This window comes from Saccostrea cucullata, unplaced genomic scaffold, assembly GCF_032062105.1.
Source record: "Saccostrea cucullata isolate Sc308-1 unplaced genomic scaffold, CSIRO_AGI_Scuc_v1 ctg5696, whole genome shotgun sequence".
NCBI lineage: Eukaryota > Metazoa > Mollusca > Bivalvia > Ostreida > Ostreidae > Saccostrea > Saccostrea cuccullata.
The window spans coordinates 29,322-48,607 of NW_026940808.1; the positions used below are offsets into that span (position 1 = coordinate 29,322).

At 34.9% G+C, this 19,286-nt stretch overlaps 1 protein-coding gene across 1 annotated transcript; it reads left to right on the top strand.

Annotated features, from left to right (window-relative positions):
• Nucleotides 1-12,768: 12,768 nt before the first annotated feature.
• Nucleotides 12,769-13,521, top strand: LOC134256358 (uncharacterized). Its single transcript, XM_062739004.1, has one exon. The coding sequence runs from the start codon at nt 12,769-12,771 to the stop codon at nt 13,519-13,521; it is 753 nt and encodes a 250-aa protein (XP_062594988.1).
• The last annotated feature ends 5,765 nt before the right edge of the window (nt 13,522-19,286 follow it).

The window sequence follows — 19,286 nt, forward strand, 5'->3', positions numbered from 1 at the left end:
TCACAAAGAGATTGCCTATGACGTTATGGTGTGTCATGACCTTGACCCAAGGTCATTTGGGGAAGTTTAAGATCACGAGAAAAAAAATTTCATAATTCATGTGTGATACATATCTTTATTATGGAAAAACTTACTTCTGAAAAACCCAGCAGGGGGTGTTTTGTCCCATTTGGACAGTTCTAGTTATGTTTAAATCCAAGATAACTTACCCAAGAGGATGTGATTTTTTTTTTAAACCAATGTAATTTTTCTCAAGTTTCAAGTCATGTTTCACAAGTTTTAAAAGAGAAAAATCAGAAGGGGGGGGGGGGGTGGTGGTGGTAAATTTTTGATTTTATTCAAAGTATCTGTGGTTTGCAGTTGCCTATGAATTAAATAAAAAAATTATACAAAGTAACAAGCTGAAATGAGTAAAATATTATGAATGTCCTGCTTGTTTTAGTTTCATTTCAGAATTTTTCAAGTTTGACCGAATCTTTAAAAAGTAAAAGCCACAAGGTTTTGCAATTATTTGACATAGCAGCCATTTTGGTTAAAAATCTGGTATTACTGTATCCATGGTAACAAATCTTGCATTCCTGTTTCCATAGTAATAGAGAATGGAGAGGGAAAATTTTATTTCATATTAGTTTCAATCTAAGGGCATAGTTTCAGGAAACTTGAAACATGCCCTGGTTAGTCTACATGTACTTAAAAATTGTCAATTTTACGGAAAGGGGGGCATTTTGTGCAGGTGTTCACAGTTCTCCTATCTAAGAACATATTTACATGTATTTATGCTCTTGGAAATGGATTGTGAATATTTTTACATGACACTTCTCCTAGATATGGACTAATTTTACTGTAAATGACATCAAAACAGGTAGAAAGGAACATTTCTTTTCTATATGAAATTGATGAAATGTGCATATGTTCCTTGAAATACGGAAATTTTGCAGATTTTGGGTAATTTTTCCATCAGATTTTTTAAAAAAAATGTTTAGGTGTCCCATAAATATTTTAATGTGTTTAAACTAACTTATGTACCGTCTATACAATGCACTGTTTCCTGAATTTCAAATCAGTGTGCAAAGTATTAAAAAATCGCTTTGAAAAAGGGTCTAAAATGGTAATTTTCTCAATTTGGCAAAATGCCAAAATCCCCAAAGCTAAGCGTTGTTAAGCCATTATGTAGAATTACAGTTTTAAAAAATTATGCTGTCATACTAGAGAGGAAGGATATGGAAATAACGAACAGTATTCAATCTTAAAGTCCATTAAACAAATATATAAAATAAGAGCAGAGCAAACACGGGGGAATGGTAGTTTTGAAACAAAAGTAGATTTTCCCATTCTCTTGTTTCATTTAAGCACATTTTTATTCAGTAAAACCTACAAAATCACGTTTTTTGGTCAAATTTTAGGAAGAATTTACAGGGGAAACAATAGGTGACGGCATATCATGGCTACGAGACATTTTTAGCTCACCTGAGCCGAAGGCTCAAGTGAGCTTTTCTGATCACATTTTGTCCGTCCGTCTGTCTGTCCGTCTGCCTGTCCGTCTGTAAACTTTTAACATATTCGACTTCTTCTCAAGAACCATTGGGCCAATTTTGACCAAACTTGGTACAAAGCATCCTTGGGTGAAGGGGAATTTAAATTATTAAAATGAAGGGACATATCCCCCCGCAAGGGGAGATAATCAAGAAAAGACAAAAATAGGGTTGGGTCATTAAAAAATCTTCTCAAGAAGCACTGGGCCAGTAAAGCTGAAACTTATGTGGAAGCATCCTGGGGTAGTGTAGATTCTAAATTGTTCAAATCATGACCCCCGGGGGAAGGGCGGGGCCACAATGGGGAATCAAAGTTTTATATAGAAATATATAGGAAAAATCTTTGAAAATCTTCTTCTCAAGAAGCACTGGGCCAGTAAAGCTGAAACTTATGTGGAAGCATCATGGGATAGTGTAGATTCTAAATTGTTCACATCATGACCCCCGGGGGAAGGGCGGGGCCACAATGGGGAATCAAAGTTTTATATAGAAATATATAGGAAAAAAGATTTGAAAATCTTCTTCTCAAGAAGCACTGGGCCAGTAAAGCTGAAACTTATGTGGAAGCATCCTGGGGTAGTGTAGATTCTAAATTGTTCAAATCATGACCCCCGGGGGAAGGGCGGGGCCACAATGGGGAATCAAAGTTTTATATAGAAATATATAGGAAAAATCTTTGAAAATCTTCTTCTCAAGAAGCACTGGGCCAGTAAAGCTGAAACTTATGTGGAAGCATCCTGGTATAATGTAGATTTTAAATTGTTCACACCATGACCCCCGGGGTAAGGGCGGGGCCACAATGGGGAATCAAAGTTTTATATAGAAATATATAGGACAAATCTTTGAAAATCTTCTTCTCAAGAAGCACTGGGCCAGTAAAGCTGAAACTTATGTGGAAGCATCCTGGTATAATGTAGATTCTAAATTGTTCACATCATCATGCCCCCGGGGGAAAGGCGGGGCCACAGTGGAGAATCAAAGTTTTACATAGAAATATATAGGAAAAATCTCTGGTAAAGAACAGAATTGCCAAAGCTTCTCAGGTGAGTGATGTGGTCCATGGGCCTCTTGTTTGAAATAAAAAAATATAAAACCATTAATGATGTGACATTGTGAGTACACACAAAAAGTTTCATAGAAATTGAAAATGTAGCGTGGCCAAGCATTATTGACATTGTTTGATAATTACAGAGAATTGATATTAAAACGTTAATTAAACATGGACTGATATATTTAGTGCATTCTATATATTGTCAACGTCTTCTTTTTCATATCTGGCCCATTGTCTGGCGTAATATTTAATATAATCCATATTTATGAAATTCCGACGACAGTTGAAGGATCGGGGTTCCCTATTTTTTTTTTATTATATGGAAAAACAACTTGTAAAATTGACCAGCGCCACCAGCAGCCCGAGGAGAGCAATATATCAAATGAGAGGATGTATGGTGTCTTTGAGTGATCAGAAAAAATCATTAACAATGGAATTGAGTTTCCCGCAAGACTCCATGCATGAAATACAGAACAGTGCTTTACAAAGAGAGAAAGACGTTAACAAAGATGAACGATTACTGTCAAAGACTGCAAAAGAATTAAAAGAGGCAGATATAAAGTCCAGACTACATAAAATTTGAAGTGTTTATCTCAGCAGTCAGGAAATTAGTGCCTAAGAAGCCGAAAATAGGCTGCTAAGTATGCAGTAGTATGGATACCAACCTATCTTCCCGATGAGAGAATTGGTATTTGAAAACCTCAGTCCTTGCTAGACGAACTTGGCGATGATGGCATAGTCTAGTTGATATATGTCTTACGTATTTGAGAAAAATACCCCAAAAGACCAGATAGTCCACTCCTAAATGAACTCTGTCTTTTGAAATTTGCTGCCTGGTGTTGTACTTCATCTCATTAAAAATAACATTGATCTTAATTGTGAGCACGACATTAATCCCCTTCCGAAAGTAATCAAGCTCAAGGATGGTAAAAAAAATACCAGAAACCTGCTATTCCACGATATATGTTTTTTCGTAAATAAGGAGAGTGAAAAATTTGATCACCAGCAACTTGTGTTGTTTATTCCATAGCGAGATGAAGCAACAGACATGAGGGATAATGAAAGTGAGTTTCCATTTGGGGCAATGTTTGAAATAAGAAATAAAATACTTCAAACTAAAGCCCGTCATAAGCATCACAGTGGTCTGGTGGAAGATGCTTTCAGAAACGATGGTGCTAAATCGACTACGTACTGCTATATTTATTTGAGAATTTCACTCATTCACATACTTAGAGATGTTGATATATACTGTTGAATTGCATCAATTTAGACCTTTACTTAGATAAGTAAACATGTACTGTGAGGTTTTTAAGGTCTCATTCATTTTATATGCCAGATGCATGTTAAGGAACATTACTGCATAAATGTTTTTGTCTTAAATTTGAAGCTCTTTACTAATATAGAGATATGTTACCATATAGTGTTAAACGTCTTCAAATTAGGGTAGACCTTTACTTTAAACTCAGCAATGTGAGTGTGTTGTGTGAACTTGTGTTAGCGAGACAGTGTGTTGTATGAATTTGTGTTAGCAAGGCAGTGTGTTTTGTGAACTTAATTGTGTTAGCCTGACAGTGGGTTGTGTGAATACTTGTTAGCTTGACGATGTGTTGCGTAAACTCGTGTAAGCGAGACAGCGTGTTGTGTGAAATCGTGTATAAAGTGTAAGTGTGACAGTATGTTGTGTAAACTCGTGTTAGCTAGACAGAGTGTTGATTGAACTCGTATTAGCGAGACTTCGTGTTGTGTAAACTCGTGTTAGTGAGACTGCGTGTTGTGTAAACTCGGGTTAGCAAGACTGCGTGTTGTGTAAACTCATGTTAGCAAGACAGCATGTTGTGTGAACTCTTATTAACGAGACAGCATGTTGTGTGAATTCGTGTTAGCGTGACAGTGTGTTGTGTGAACTTGTGTTATCCTGAAAATTTGTCGTGTGAACTGGTGTTAGAGAGACAGTGTGTTGTGTGAACTCGTGTTAGCGAGATTGCATATTGTGTGAACTCGTGTTAGCGAGACTGCGTGTTATGTAAACTCGTGTTAGCGAGACAGCGTGTTGTGTGAACTCGTGTTAGCGATATTGCATGTTATTTGAATTTGTGTTAGCGTGACAGTGTGTTGTGTAAACTCGTGTTAGCCTGACAGTGTGTTGTGTGAAATGGTATTAGGATGACAGTGTGTTGTGTGAAATGGTATTAGGATGACAGTGTGTTATCGCAACAGCGTTTGGTGCGAACTTGTGTTAGTGAATAGTGAGACAGCCTGTTGTGTGAATTCGTGTTAGCGTGACAGTGTGTTGTGTGAACTCGTGTTAGCCTGACAGTGTGTTGTGTGAAATGGTATTAGGATGACAGTGTGTTATTGCAACAGCGTTTGTTAGTGAATAGTGAGACAGCCTGTTTTGTGACTTTGTGTTAACGTGACAGTGTATTGTGTAAACTCGTGTTAGCGTGACAGTGTATTGTGTAAACTCATGTTAGTGAGATTGCGTGTTGTGTAAACTAATGTTAGCATGACAGTGTGTTGTGTGAATTCATCTAAGTGTGACAGTGTGTTGCGTGAACTTGTGTTAGCTAGACAGTGTGTTGTATGAACTCGTATTAGCGAGACTGCGTGTTGTGTAAACTTGTGTTAGCGAGACAGCGTGTTGTGTGAACTTGTGTTAGCGAGACAGCGTGTTTGTGAATTCGTGTTAGCATGATAGTGTTTTGTGTGAACTCGTGTTAGCCTGATATTTTGTTATATTATACTTTCATGTAAATTACTTGAATCTGATTCGTCGAGAAACATTTGATAAAAAACACTACTCCCCGCTGAATAATGAAGCCACGCCCTCCTGCGTAGCAACAGTCAACATTGCTTGACGACGGGTGGTATTACAAAAAAATAGCGACTGCGCGGAAGTTATGCGCGCACGGTTCACTGTAATATGTATCTGTATAAAACATTCAGTATAATATAATAAATATTGCTTGTAGTTGAGTGTAACATTGAAAATTTTCACCCCTCGAAAACCATTGTCAACCTCGGCTGCGCCTCGGGTGACAATGGTTTTCTTGGGGTGAAAATTTTCAATGTTACGTGTACTCAACTACATGCAATATTTATATAGTGTGAAATTGTATTAGCGTGACAGTGTGTTGTATGTTAGTGTGACAGCGTGTGGTGCGAACTTGTGTTAGTGCGAAAGTTTTTTCAGTGTTGTGATGGCGAGCTGTGTGATAACCTAATGGCATCTTTTGTGTCGGTAAGATGGCACGTTTTTATGAAAGTGCTATTGAGCTTTAGCAAGTGGCCCTATCTGGACACGCCTTATTATAATTGATCAGTTCTCAGATATACAGTGAATTACCGGTATTATTGTCACCATGAAATCAGCATTTACAGTTGCAATTACCTAGTTAGTAATCATAAGATATTGGTTTGCCAGTTTTAAAATTATGTTGTTCCAATGATGTGAAGTTGCAGTGTGTTAGCATGTTAATTTCAACAGACTGCCACTCCAATGCAGCTTTAAACAACACGCTGCTGTGTTAACACAAAACAAAATATCATGCAAACACAACTCTAAACAATCTGTTGAGTGTTAGCTTCACTGCATGTTGGATTCAGTGTGCTGGCATATTATCACTGACGTACATGCTAGCACATTGTCACCTCGTGCTAGTATGTTGTCATAAATACTCTAGCACATTATCCTAGACCTGCTAGTGCATTATTACTTTGCACTTGTATGTTGTCTTATTGGGGGATAGCATAAATGACTGCCTTAATTGATGAAAGAGTACATTAAAATTTACAAATTATACACAGAAAATGTGACAATATCTTAGAACTCAATTTTATAATCTAATTTATAATCTCATGAATTGCATGTTTTATTGGTAAAAGAATTATAAATTAAAAAATTTCAATTTCTTTTGGATAGGTGTGACTCATCTGAATACTGAATTTTGATACCAAGCATGACCATGATTTGCCAGAAGATCATCTGTTTGGATGTGACATGGAATAAACAGCATAGTGAAAATAAGTCAAGTTTTGGTTTGTGACGACAACTTTTAAACACACTGTGTATCATTTTTAAATTTTGATTTGACAACATAAATCCAAAAATATGAACATATCAATTGCTCTCAGTTTTTCAAGTGAAATAGTTTTTGTAACAGAAATACATGAACCAGTAATTACATTGGAATAAATGTTATTTTTAAATATAATAATATTTTGTTTGTGTTGCATGTTGACCTCTTTATTAAGGTCTTCCCTTTCAAAGTTTAGACTTACTTATTCTAATGATTAAGATAGATCCTCTGTCTTCAGCAGGAATATAAGATCTTGTAATACATGTATGTGTATTTTTACAGTATAATGTAAAAAAATTGTTATTTTGGCACATACAACTAAATAAAGGCATAAACATGTGTATGATTCCAAGGAATTCAATGCATAGGGCATGTACATGTAGTTTTCTAGAACAAGATTGAAGAGATGTCCAGTCGCATTTCAATGTCAACTGCAAAACTGTGCCTGTTGTATACTTATTAGCCCATCTGAGCTAAAGGAACCAGTAAATTTTTTAAAAACATAATTTTATCGATTATCATCCATGTCTAAAATTTCACAATATCATTTTCCAGAACCAAAGTGAAACTTGGCACAGAGCATCCTTAGTGTAGGGGATTCAAATTGTTCTTATGCAGGGCAATACTTTCAAAGAGATTTGTTTCTTTAATGCTGTAAATGTATTATATATAGCTTGTACAATATTTGGTGGAAATTGACTTTTGAATAAGTTAGCGTAGATATTCTTATTTATGTTTATGTGCAAGACTTTTAGCTTTGTACTTGATTTAGTGATTGCTGCATTCCGCAAAAGCCACTAAAAAAGAATACACAGCCATATGTAATATGTTTACAATATACCTTTCAGAGAATTTTACACTCCTATTGAGGTACCACCAGTTGCTAGTGGAAAGCTGCAAATTCGAAATATACACAACACATTTCTGTGCGTTTATTATAAAAGTATTGTTCTACTTACTGATTGCAACTAATGAAGATTATTCATCATTATTGTAAATACATTTGGATTTTTTGATTTATTATATAATTTGTTTATTTTATTTACCTAGTTATATTGTATATTAAATGATTTTAAAGCCATTTTTAAGATGGTAATGTAGCAAAACACTTATGTTTCTGTAGTATGACACGTTTCACAAACATAATTGCAACAAAGATGATATATCCGATATCAAAAGTCATAATATTGGAAGTTTAACTGTTGTGGATACGATTTCAAGAATGCTGTTAGAGAGAGTACCCTTTAGACCTCATGCTCACACCAAATTAAAGAATTCAAGTAAGGGTTTTTGAGACAAATCGAAAAAGAGAATGTTAGCAAAGTTGACAATCTAGACAGAAACATTTAATCTTTTGCTTATTGCTAGGAAGGAAGACCCACTCGTTGCTTTGCAACGAGCTTTGCTCTAGTTTTATTATTATTATTATTATTATTACCTCATTTATTTTGTTAACATTTTGAGATTATTTTGGAAACTTATTTGTTATTTGTTGTCAACTACAAAATATTCAGAATTTCGCCATAATAAATTAATTGTTAAAATTTAAACTTTCTTCTTATATCAAGGTGTTGATCATAATCTAGGAATCTCAGAACCTGGGTTGAATAAAACAGGACCAGTTATTGTACCTTTACATAGTTAGTGGGCTTGGTCTGTTCCTTAGTATTACTTAGTAGAGTGTAAAGATAATTTTGCATACTTTAAGGCAGATTGAGTACACTTTGCGGCCATAGACAAACTGGTTCCCGTTACACATACATACAAAACTTTTCAGATAGCTACTGACAAAAACTACCAATATTTTTGTATATGTATTTTACACATTTTAAAGGTTCATTTTTTATGTTTATATTTTTTTTCATATTAAGAGTTATTGGTTTAACAATAGAGCCGTTTATTTTAATAGCATCAATCATAATTATATTTTTATTTGGAATCAACTTTTTCTTTCCGAAAAATCTACGTAAATCAGCTCTAATTATAGTGTACTTCCTTTTCCTCTAATTTACCAACTGCAGAAACTAACGCTAAGCAGACAAGATAAGAAATCTTCCAAGTACAAAAAAAAGTCAAACAAATAAAAAAAATATATTGCCGGTATTATATTGCTTGGTATTAATCAAGCATTTGTGCTACTGTGGTTTCATCAATATTCGTGGACATAAAATATTGTGGATTTAGTCAAACTTTAGAGTGGCCAGGTCCTCTCCTTTTCAAAGGGGTCTGCAGTGCAGATATAGCAGTGATTTGAACATAGCTGACGGACCCTGTTCAGCTTTAAACCCTATTTCCTAAGAGCGTCGTTTACCCCGGTCCTACTAAACAGAGTACGATAGAGTACGCTAGTAATATTTTGTAATTTAATGCAGTTAAACTACTTTTTGTATGTTTTTCTACTTTAGTTTAACAAATTGACTAAATATTCAAAAAACAAATTGTATGTTTTCTGTATTTGAGGAGTTATTTCAATTTTTGATTTCAGGTTACGTTCGATCGTTTGATCCCGATCTAAATTTACTTGAACCTGTTAAAAAGTCTCAGTGTGAATGTGAAAAATATTTACACATGCAATTAATTTCATATTTGATAAAATTTAGATGTATATAAATCTTTATATATAGAAAGAAAGTCTGAAACAAAATAGTAATCGAGATTGGGGTATTAGCTATAGGTATAACGTAATCTTAATGCGTTGAATTTTGGATGTTATTTCTTGTCAAAATATCGCTAAAAACAAATATTTGAAACAAATATTGGAAAATAAATTTATAATAATGTTTAATCAGGTTGTACATACATAAATAAACAATTTAATTGCATTAAATAACAGAATTTTTCTAGCGTACTCTAAAGTACTCTATCGTACTCTGTTTAGTAGTACCCTCGTTTACCCGTCGGCGCGAGGCATACACGAATTCGTTTGTGTTTACTTTAACTCGATACTTATTTATAAGTCAAAACTAAGTTGTCCTTATAATACTCGTATTGGCGAGTGAAATACTAGACATCACCAAGTCTTCACAAGTTTAGCTTTTGAAAAAAGCTTAGAGAGTCAGCCAATGGATTTTTCTTCTCTGTGATAGGGCCTAATGTTTTAAAGAATCATTGAGAACTGGAAAAAATTCCTTCAACAAATTTTTAATCAGTAGGAGAGTTCGGCACTAAAATAAAAACATCGTCTTGATATTTTTTTCTACATAGGAACAGAAGCGTTTGTGCATGCAGATTCTTGCATTTTTTGTCTCAAAATCAAAAGAACGGAAAGTATGTATAAACATTTAAGTTCCAATTCACGTAACATTAATCAAAAAAGTTATAAACTTACAATCTCATTATCAGATCTATAAGATTTTAGGGGGAGGGGGATATATGGACATTATGCCATTTTTAACAAAACGGAGCCCAATAAGCTTCACTATCATCCTTGTTAGAGTTTATCATGCCGCCGGTTGAATCACTCTTGGCTATGTGTTTAGAAAATGGAAACACCCTTGTTCCTGCGATACTTAAACAGCCATACTGAACCTGCTTCGTTTGAGAATACAAATAAAGGATTATTGAAATACCTAGTACATTTTCTTGTACATTTTAGAATAAAAAAAATAAACATTTATTGTTCATTCAAACAGGTAACATGTAAGCTTTGACGGTAAAGCTTAAGAGCTTTTTTTTAGTTATTAACTAATGTCATTTGACTTACTAGTAACTAGCTGAATTTTGGCTTAAAATTGTTTCATAAAAATTAGAATTGAAATAAAGCAAACATTACTTAGACCTACAAAATCATTTATCAGACCTGTTATAAAATAAACCTATTAGTTCATAATTATGATTGCCACAACCTAGATTATCAGGTCGTAGTTTATGAAAAACAAGCCAATTTACGGATAAAAAAGCATGCGCAGATCGGGGGGGGGGGGGGGGGGGGGCAGGGCGGGGCCATAGGGAGTTATGGTTTACATTTAATTGCAAAAACTCTAAACATTCTTCAGATATTGACTGGAAATTAAAGTTTTTCACAGAGTCACACAGAAGTATGAATATATGACACTGACGTTTGACCTCAAAATACACAGGGGTGTTCCTTACGCCATATATCTGGCCATAGGGAGTTGTGGTATAAAATTTCATTGCAAAATCTCAATGGCTAACAGAGATATCGCGCGAAAACAAGTAATTAAATAGACAGAATTTCTAAATTTAATACCTTGACATTTGACCTCAAAATCAAGAGGGTCTTCCAAAGGCCATATAAGGTGTAAACAGTTGTGTAAAATTTCACTGCAATAGCTCAAAGACTTCACGCAATATTGCCGGAAGGTGAAAGTGTTACAGAGAGACAGAACTATAGATGGACTGTCCGACAGACTGAAATTGATATTCTCTAATTTCAGCGGGGGGCAACAAACGAGCAAGCTTAGCCAGTTGTATTTTCTTTCCGAAATATCTGTTGTATGACTTAACAAGTCTGTCCACTATTTAGCATCGGGATCGAAATTATTTGTAGTGAAAACGAAAGTAAAAGCAGTAAAAACTGAAAAGCTAAAAATATGTAATAAACCAATGTTTGTGCTGTAGATTAAAATACATAAGTAAAAATACTTTAAATATATTTTATAAAAGAGCTCCCATTTACGCGTCAAACACTAAATTCATCCAACAGTAGCAACTGTATGCTTCGCTGCGTAGAACACATGATCACATGTGCGAACAAGTTAAATTACTGCGAACCAGTTAACTGTTTGAAACCTTCTATACAAAAATAAGCATCGGGAAATTCCTTTTTAGGTCACCTGAGTAAACTCAGGTGACCTATTGCTATCTGTTTTCGTCCGTCGTCGTGCGTCGTGTGTTGTGTGTTGTGCGTTCACATTTGAACATTTTCATCTTCTTCTCTGCAACCACTGAACCAATTTCAACCAAATTTGGCAAAAAGCATCCATGGGTGAAGGGGAACAAAAATTGTGATTTTCATGGTCCCTGCCCCCCTTGGGCCTGGGGGTGGGGCAAAAACCACCAAAATGGCTCGCTACCGATATACCGAGTTACTCCCCGTTACTCCGCTCTTCAGAATCGATGGGTAGTTCCGGTTCGATTGGCTCTGCTGTAAACAAACTACGTTCAGTGTATTCAGTCAAATATAACGAACTACAAGGTAAAGAAAATTTGAGTATGATTATTAAAAGGTGTTACAATAAGGCAAGATGCAAAAGAATACACATCAACTGTACTTTTCAAACATAATTAGCAAGAAATTCTGAAATTGGAGAATAAAAACGTTACGTATGTTTGTGTAAAATCTGTGCTGGGGGAATTCCAACTTTAAAAATAGAAGTTGTTACATGATGTGTGTAATCGGCTTTAATACTTTTAATTTAATCAGATTTCTGACTTTAAATTAATAAATTGAATATTTTATAAAGTGATGCGTATACATTTTTACCTATATTATTATAATAGTAGTACTATTAAACCTCATCAAAGCAAATTTTCACGTGTGATGTTATAACTTTAGGTCAATCCATGTATGGGTGGTGGACGTCGATATTGCGTTTTGTGTTCGCACTACCAGGGCCAAGTCACTGAAAACAATGAAAAAATTACCTTGCACAGAATTCCAGCAGGTTCAAGTGAAAGTGATAAGAAAAGAAGGGAAAGCTGGGTTCAGCGCATCAGATTCATTCGCCCAAATGCTCCTATCTCAGACAATACTAGAATATGCAATTTATATTTTAATAACATCTGTACTAAATCATCAGTGCCTACTAAACTGAACCTAAAATATGCAAAACCAGAAACTCAACGTAGACCCCTGGTGCGAATATCTCCAGTAAATAAAACTTTACCACCAATTAAGGAAGATGAAAACCATGACCCTGATACACAACATGAACAAATAAGTGCAAATACAAGTAGATCTAACAGCAGCTGTGAAGCTCAAATACAGGTTGGTTCATCAGATGTTAAATTAACATGTACTGCTGAAATCCAAGCTCAGTTTCCATTGATGAAACCTGAAGATATATTCCAAAATGATGACAAAACTAGATTTTACACTGGTTTTCCGAATTACAAGACATTTAAATTAATGTTTGATGTACTAATGAAACATGGCGGAGATAGATTAACATACTGGGAAGGCGAATTGCGCTCTATAGATGGTGACAATAGGAAGTACAATGACCCAAATTTTTTTAAACCTGGAAGGAAAAGAAAATTGAGACCCATCGACGAATTTTATATGGTTTGTCTAAGGCTAAGACTAGGCATGCTGCAGGAACATTTGGCTGATATGTTTTTTGTGTCAGTCATGACTGTTTCAAGAATTCTAAATACTTGGTTAAATTTCATGTATGACCATTACAAGGGGATGATACCTTGGCCAACAAGGGAGCAAATTTTAGCAAATTTACCAAAGGCATTTGTTGAAATGCAAACTGTGAGAATTGTTATTGATGCCACAGAATTTTTTTGTGAAAAACCAGGAAATTTGACAGCACAATATTTAACTTGGAGTGAGTACAAACATCACAACACATTTAAAGTATTAATAGGTGTTGCACCAAATGGTTTAGTTACATTTGTGTCAAGAGTCTGGGGTGGTCATACATCTGATCGTCATATTGTGCAGAAAGATGGAGACTTACTACTACCACATCTTCAAAGTGACGACATTATTTTAGCCGAAAAAGGCTTCACAATTGCCGACTTGCTACCATGTGATATTGGACTAAACATGCCACCATTTGTGTCCTCATCAAAGCAGATGACAGCAGATGAATTCTTCAAAACTCAACAGATTGCTCAGCCAAGAATTGTTGTTGAGATGAAGATGGAGCAAATAAAAAACTTTTAAGATATTACAGACTATTTTGCCTCTCTCTGAAGCACATCTTGCAGAGCAGATTATTTTAATTTGTACTGCCATGACAAACTTGTATGAACCACTGCTTAGATGAGTTGTTTGAATCATTCATAAACTTATTAAAACAATACTGTGTATAACTCATATAGTGCTAATGCTTTTGTGATTTAATAAACTGGTAATATCATGTGCTTTATTTCCTATTTTATTATCAATGCAATTCTGACAAAAAAATGAATATATGACAAAGCATGTATTACAAATTTTGCCCCTTTTCATTGATATAAGGATCAGTCAATATAACTGCTTTCCACGTTTCACCCTGCGAGTGTAAATTTCAGCTACAATGTTTCTGGTATAAAAATATTTCAATTTAAATAACATGTTATTGTGCCAGTAAGTCTGATCAAATTCAATTCTTTCTGTGGAAATTCCTTTTTTGGTCCAAATAACAAAATCTGCCCACTGGATATCTAATACTGCCATCTGGCCCATAACCTGGTAGAAATAATTATGTTGTCTTTTCAGATACAACTTTTCATCACGCAATTCACAACAAAATGATGGGTTACTGGCACATTCCTTTGGAAGTTTTTTTCTCCACTTATCTTCTTTTCTCCCATACGGACACTTGATCTCAACAACTCCAGTTCCACATATGGAGCATTGAACTTTTCCATCAACACTTGCTCCCAAAAATGGATGCTTGTTGCTAACATACAGTCCCATGTCTTCGACAAAAACATCACCTCTGCAGTTTTTTCTGTGATTCTGTACATACTGCCTACGGGCTTTACATTCATATTTTTTACCATGAGAAATACTGGAAGTGTTTGGTGGAGTATTGTACCCACAGAGTACTTTGACCAAATTTTCTGGAGGAGTTTCTTCTTTTCTCTTACAAATAGAACCAAAATTAGACGCAGTCAATACACAAGTTCTGGCTTCTTTCCAGTTTTTATTGTTGGCTTGACCACGTGTTGAATTGTTTAATTCAGACACAGTTAAGGGAGGTACTTCTAACCTGTTCACAAAGTCAATAAATTCTGACTGACACACTGCAGAGTTTAAATCAACACTATCCATAAACATGAAAGATGGTTCATAGATATTTAAAAAGGGTGTTATGTCTGCAGTCCTCGCACACATTGTTTGGTAAAGAACAGCTCCTGGATGAGCCTGCCCCAGTCCTTCCAGTATGTCTTTAAGAACATTTTCAGGATCTTTACACGGGCCGGACATGTATACATCTGGATAAGGTTTCACTGGTGGATTATCAGATGTGAGAAACTTGATGTCTTGTAATCTTTTTGGACTTGGCGGTCTCTGAATTTCTTTGGGTTTTTTCCACTTACAATCACCTGAGGTACAGGGATTTTTTATTTTGACAACAGCAAATAAGGCGGCTCCAACATGGGCACAAAATCCAGCTTTTCCTGCTTTACAATTACAAGAGGATATTTCAATTTGTCCAGTTTTAATAATGGTAACACAGAGGCTGTAATGGTCATAATTTTTTCCTTCTATTTTTACTAAATGTCTCATACTTGGTCTACATTCTGCTGCAATACAACTGTATGTATGGTTAACATTATTCACTTTTATATTTCCAAGAAAATTTTCATCACAGAGTCTTCTTGCCTTTTTAAGCTGCCTTTTGCACTTTTTAGATTTACCTGAAACAGGATCTTTTGAATAGATAAAGTAATTAAGAATGTTCTCTTCCTTAACATCTGGACAATTCTCCGTTGTCAGCTCTGCCCACCCATCTTTAAGTTTTGACGGATTAGGAACATATTCATCATCCCCATCTGAACTGTCACTTGTGGCAGAAATATCTGTCTCACCAAAGTTCATTACTCTAATTATTCTGTTCACTAGAATGTCCTTATTTCCAGATTTTTTAAGACCTTTGTCTGCTAACCATTTTTGAAGATCTGATTTCTTCCATTTTAAAAGTATTTCAGGAGTTACAGGAGCATCACCTGTATCAGAATCTGTCTCACTCATTCTGCAAATAATTTATACATATATGCATTAGTTTTCAATTTAATTTACATATATTCTATTAAACAATATGTTGTTATTTTGTCTCTTGATTAATACTGAGGCATTCTGACAATATTGGCTTTTCAAAATAACCGGCATTACCTGCAAACTTTTACTATGTATTGTACATGTATATCATGTATATATGACATAAAATTCGGTGAAAATAAAATGTAGGGATGTAACAACATTTTCACAATTAAATATATATTTTACCAGTTTTCTATACCCTCGTATTAATTTTTACGCCAATCTGCATTATTTTATTTCCGTGTGTGCCCAGAATTATACGAAACATGTCAGCTAGGAAACTGCATATGCATAGCAGTATATAACACATGGTACAGGCCCCACGATACATAGGCACAATAAACTTGTAAAGATGATCAGTGATACAGTCCCGTTACCCCCGGGTGTACTTTCAATAATACCGATAATTCATTCGAGGATTAAATATTGCTTACCTGTACTGTATTGTTAACTCTTCTCGTGAAGCCGAAAGGAAAGCGTTTGTAAACAGTATTGTTTAAACGTGACGCCATGCACCGGAACTACCCAGCGTTGCGCCACCTTTAGGATAAGAGCTCTGCCAGGAGCATTCACTCTGTATATCGGTAGCGAACCATTAATGCAATCTTTAAAAATCTCCTTCTTTACTCCTGGACATCAAGCAGTCAAATTATTTGCATGACTGTAATCAGCATGGAGTCCTCTACCAAAATTGTGAAATTCATGGCCCCAAGGTCAGGGGTTCTAGTGCTAGGGCGGGGCTAAATAAGTATATAGTGAAAATGCATTATTTCTTTTTAAATCTTCTTCTCTGCTACTGGGTATTAAATAATCCAACTAAGTCATAGTTATGATGAGCAAGAGTGCTTCTACCAAAATTGTGAATTTTATGGCCCCAGGGTGAGGGGTTCTGGTGTTAGGGCGGGGCTCTATAGATTATATAGTGAAAATACATGAATTCTTTGAAAATCTTTTTCTCTGCTCTTGGGTATTAAATGAACTAACTAAGCATATAGTTATGATGAGCAAGAGTGCCTCTACCAGATTTGTGAATTATATGGCCCCAGGGTCAGGGGTTCTGGTGTTAGGGCGGGGCTCTATAGATTATATAGTGAAAATACATGAATTCTTTGAAAATCTTCTTCTCTGCTCCTGGGTATTAAATAAACTAACTAAGTGCATAGTTATGATGAGCAAGAGTGCTTCTACTAAAACTGTGAATTTTATGGCCCCAGGGTCAGGGGTTCTAGTGATAGGGCGGGGCTCTAATGATTATATAGTGAAAATACAGTAAATCTTTGAAAGTATTCTTCTCTGCTCCTGGGTATTAAGCAGATGAACTGCCTATATAGTTATGATGAGCAAGGTTGCTAATCTTCCAGAATTGTGAATTTCAAGGCCCCAGGGTCAGGGGTACCATAGGGGGGACTATACTTATATATACTGAAACTGGATGAATTGTTTGAAATCTGCTCCTTGGTATTTATCAAATATTTTTGAAAAGCAAGGGTGCCTTTTCAAAAATTATGCAATGTGTGTATCTAAGCTTAAGGGTCAGGGGTTGATGTGTGATAGGGGCATTACTGATTATTGCTGAATATTACTGATTCCTTGAAATGCATTTTTTGTTCCCCTACCCTGCCTATAAGTATTAAGTAAACAAACTAAGCAACTGCTAAGTGTATTGTTATGATGATCAATGGTGCCTCTTTAAAAATTGTGAATAGCATAGCATCTGGTTTAAAACATGAATCGAATTCAATCACTGGAAAGTTGTTGCATAAATATGCTCAGGTGACCTATAAGGCCCGTGGGCCTTAAATTGGCTTCCGGTATCGACCGGAAGTATTGACGATGCACGAAAAGGCGATTTTGCAACGCTATAGGTCATGAACTATCATGTCCAATTAATCTTTAGTTCATATCTTAAGCAGTTTTTCGCTACTAAATCAAGACAAAATTGCATTTTTAAATCAGAAAATTGTCCATATCTCATGACCGGAAGTGACGGCGTCAACGAAAAAAAATTTCCAATAAGGTTCAGATCAGAACTCATTAGATGTGAAAATTTCATGAGAATCAGCCCAGTAGTTTACGAGAAATCACGTGCACAAAATCGGTAAGAATAATAATAATGATAATAATAATAGGGAAAAAGAAACCGAAGAATAACAAGAAGGTCTTCCGTTGGAGACGGAAGACCTTAATAATAAGAAACAATAAAATCACTATAAGGTCTTCTTTGAAGACTGAAGACCTTAAAAACAGTAGAATCTCTATATAAGGTCTTCCGTCTAAAACGGAAGACCTTAATAAGAAACAAAGTAAAAACAATGTTCTCCAACTTTGTTTGGGGAACATAATAATAAGAAACATAGTAAAAACAATATATTCCCAAACTTCGTTTGGGGAACATAATTAGCCAAATTATTAGGGGTTGCAATGTACAAGTACTCCACCTATCTTGATATACTAACAGCTAGGATGTCAAATTTCACACATAGGTGAAAACTTGTATCAAGTTATATTGGAACAGACCAAAGGTAGATAACTTATGGAACTATTGTTTAGAGTATTTTGTTATCCTGTGCAGTTCAGAAGTCTTTTGAATTATAGGAAAATATCATTTAAGGTTAAACAAGTTAAATATTGCATCCATTCTGGCCATTGCCCTAGGAAATGCAGGGTCACTGTTTAGAACACAAAAGTACTATAATGGAAGTTTGGCGTATAATAAAAAATTGATTACCCCTTTTTAAGAAAATGTTAACTTTTTTTTCTTTTCAGAAACAACTTGGAATCATTAGATTTCGGTGTGCTACATAATGTAGAGAATGTGCAGAAGATATAAATTTCATATTTTACCACGGTGAACCGATACCGTGGTGAACCGTTTCACTCCTATGAATTGGTATACCGGGTATATTTCTGGGCCTATTTTTTGTTTCAAACAATACAGTTTTTAAACTTACACAATACTGTGTACATACAGTGTTTTTTTACCCCATGTTATGTTGCCCTTTTACACTTGCCCCATTTCAAATGCGCCAAGTATCATGTTTAAGAAATTATACTGTTTTCTTTGAATTCGCCCCATTTTTAATTCGCCCACTTGTGACAAGGGTCAAAGGGGCAAAAATAGAATGGGGGAGAAAATTGTCACTTGTCAGTTGTAAAAAAGATATTACCAGACATTTAAGGTATCTAAAAGTTCCATATTTGAAGACGTCGGCTACAGAAACTGACCTTTTACTGTATAGGTCAGGATGTTTTGATGTTGAAGAGTCTGGTCTTTGATTCAGTGAAAAATTTGATGTAATTTTTTTTTTATGCAAATCTATTTATCTTAACTTTAAAAGTAATTTTTAATTTTTTTATTACAAACTTATATTAGCATTCGTAAATTATAGTAAACAACTGTTAAATATAGTTTTACAGATGAAAACTATACTTAACAAATCGTTATAGTTTACGGTTTGTAAACTAAAGTTTCCAGTCGATAAATCCAGTTTATCATTTGTGAAACTATGATAAGCTCATTATTGTGAATTTTGCGTGCCATAGCTATTTGTAAAATTCAACAAATGATCAATATTGTTTGGCATGAGACTAATTAATTTGCATCCACTGAAGATTTTTTTTATTTATTCTTTATAAAAAAACTTATCAGTCAGTAAATACCATTTAAACCCTTTTTA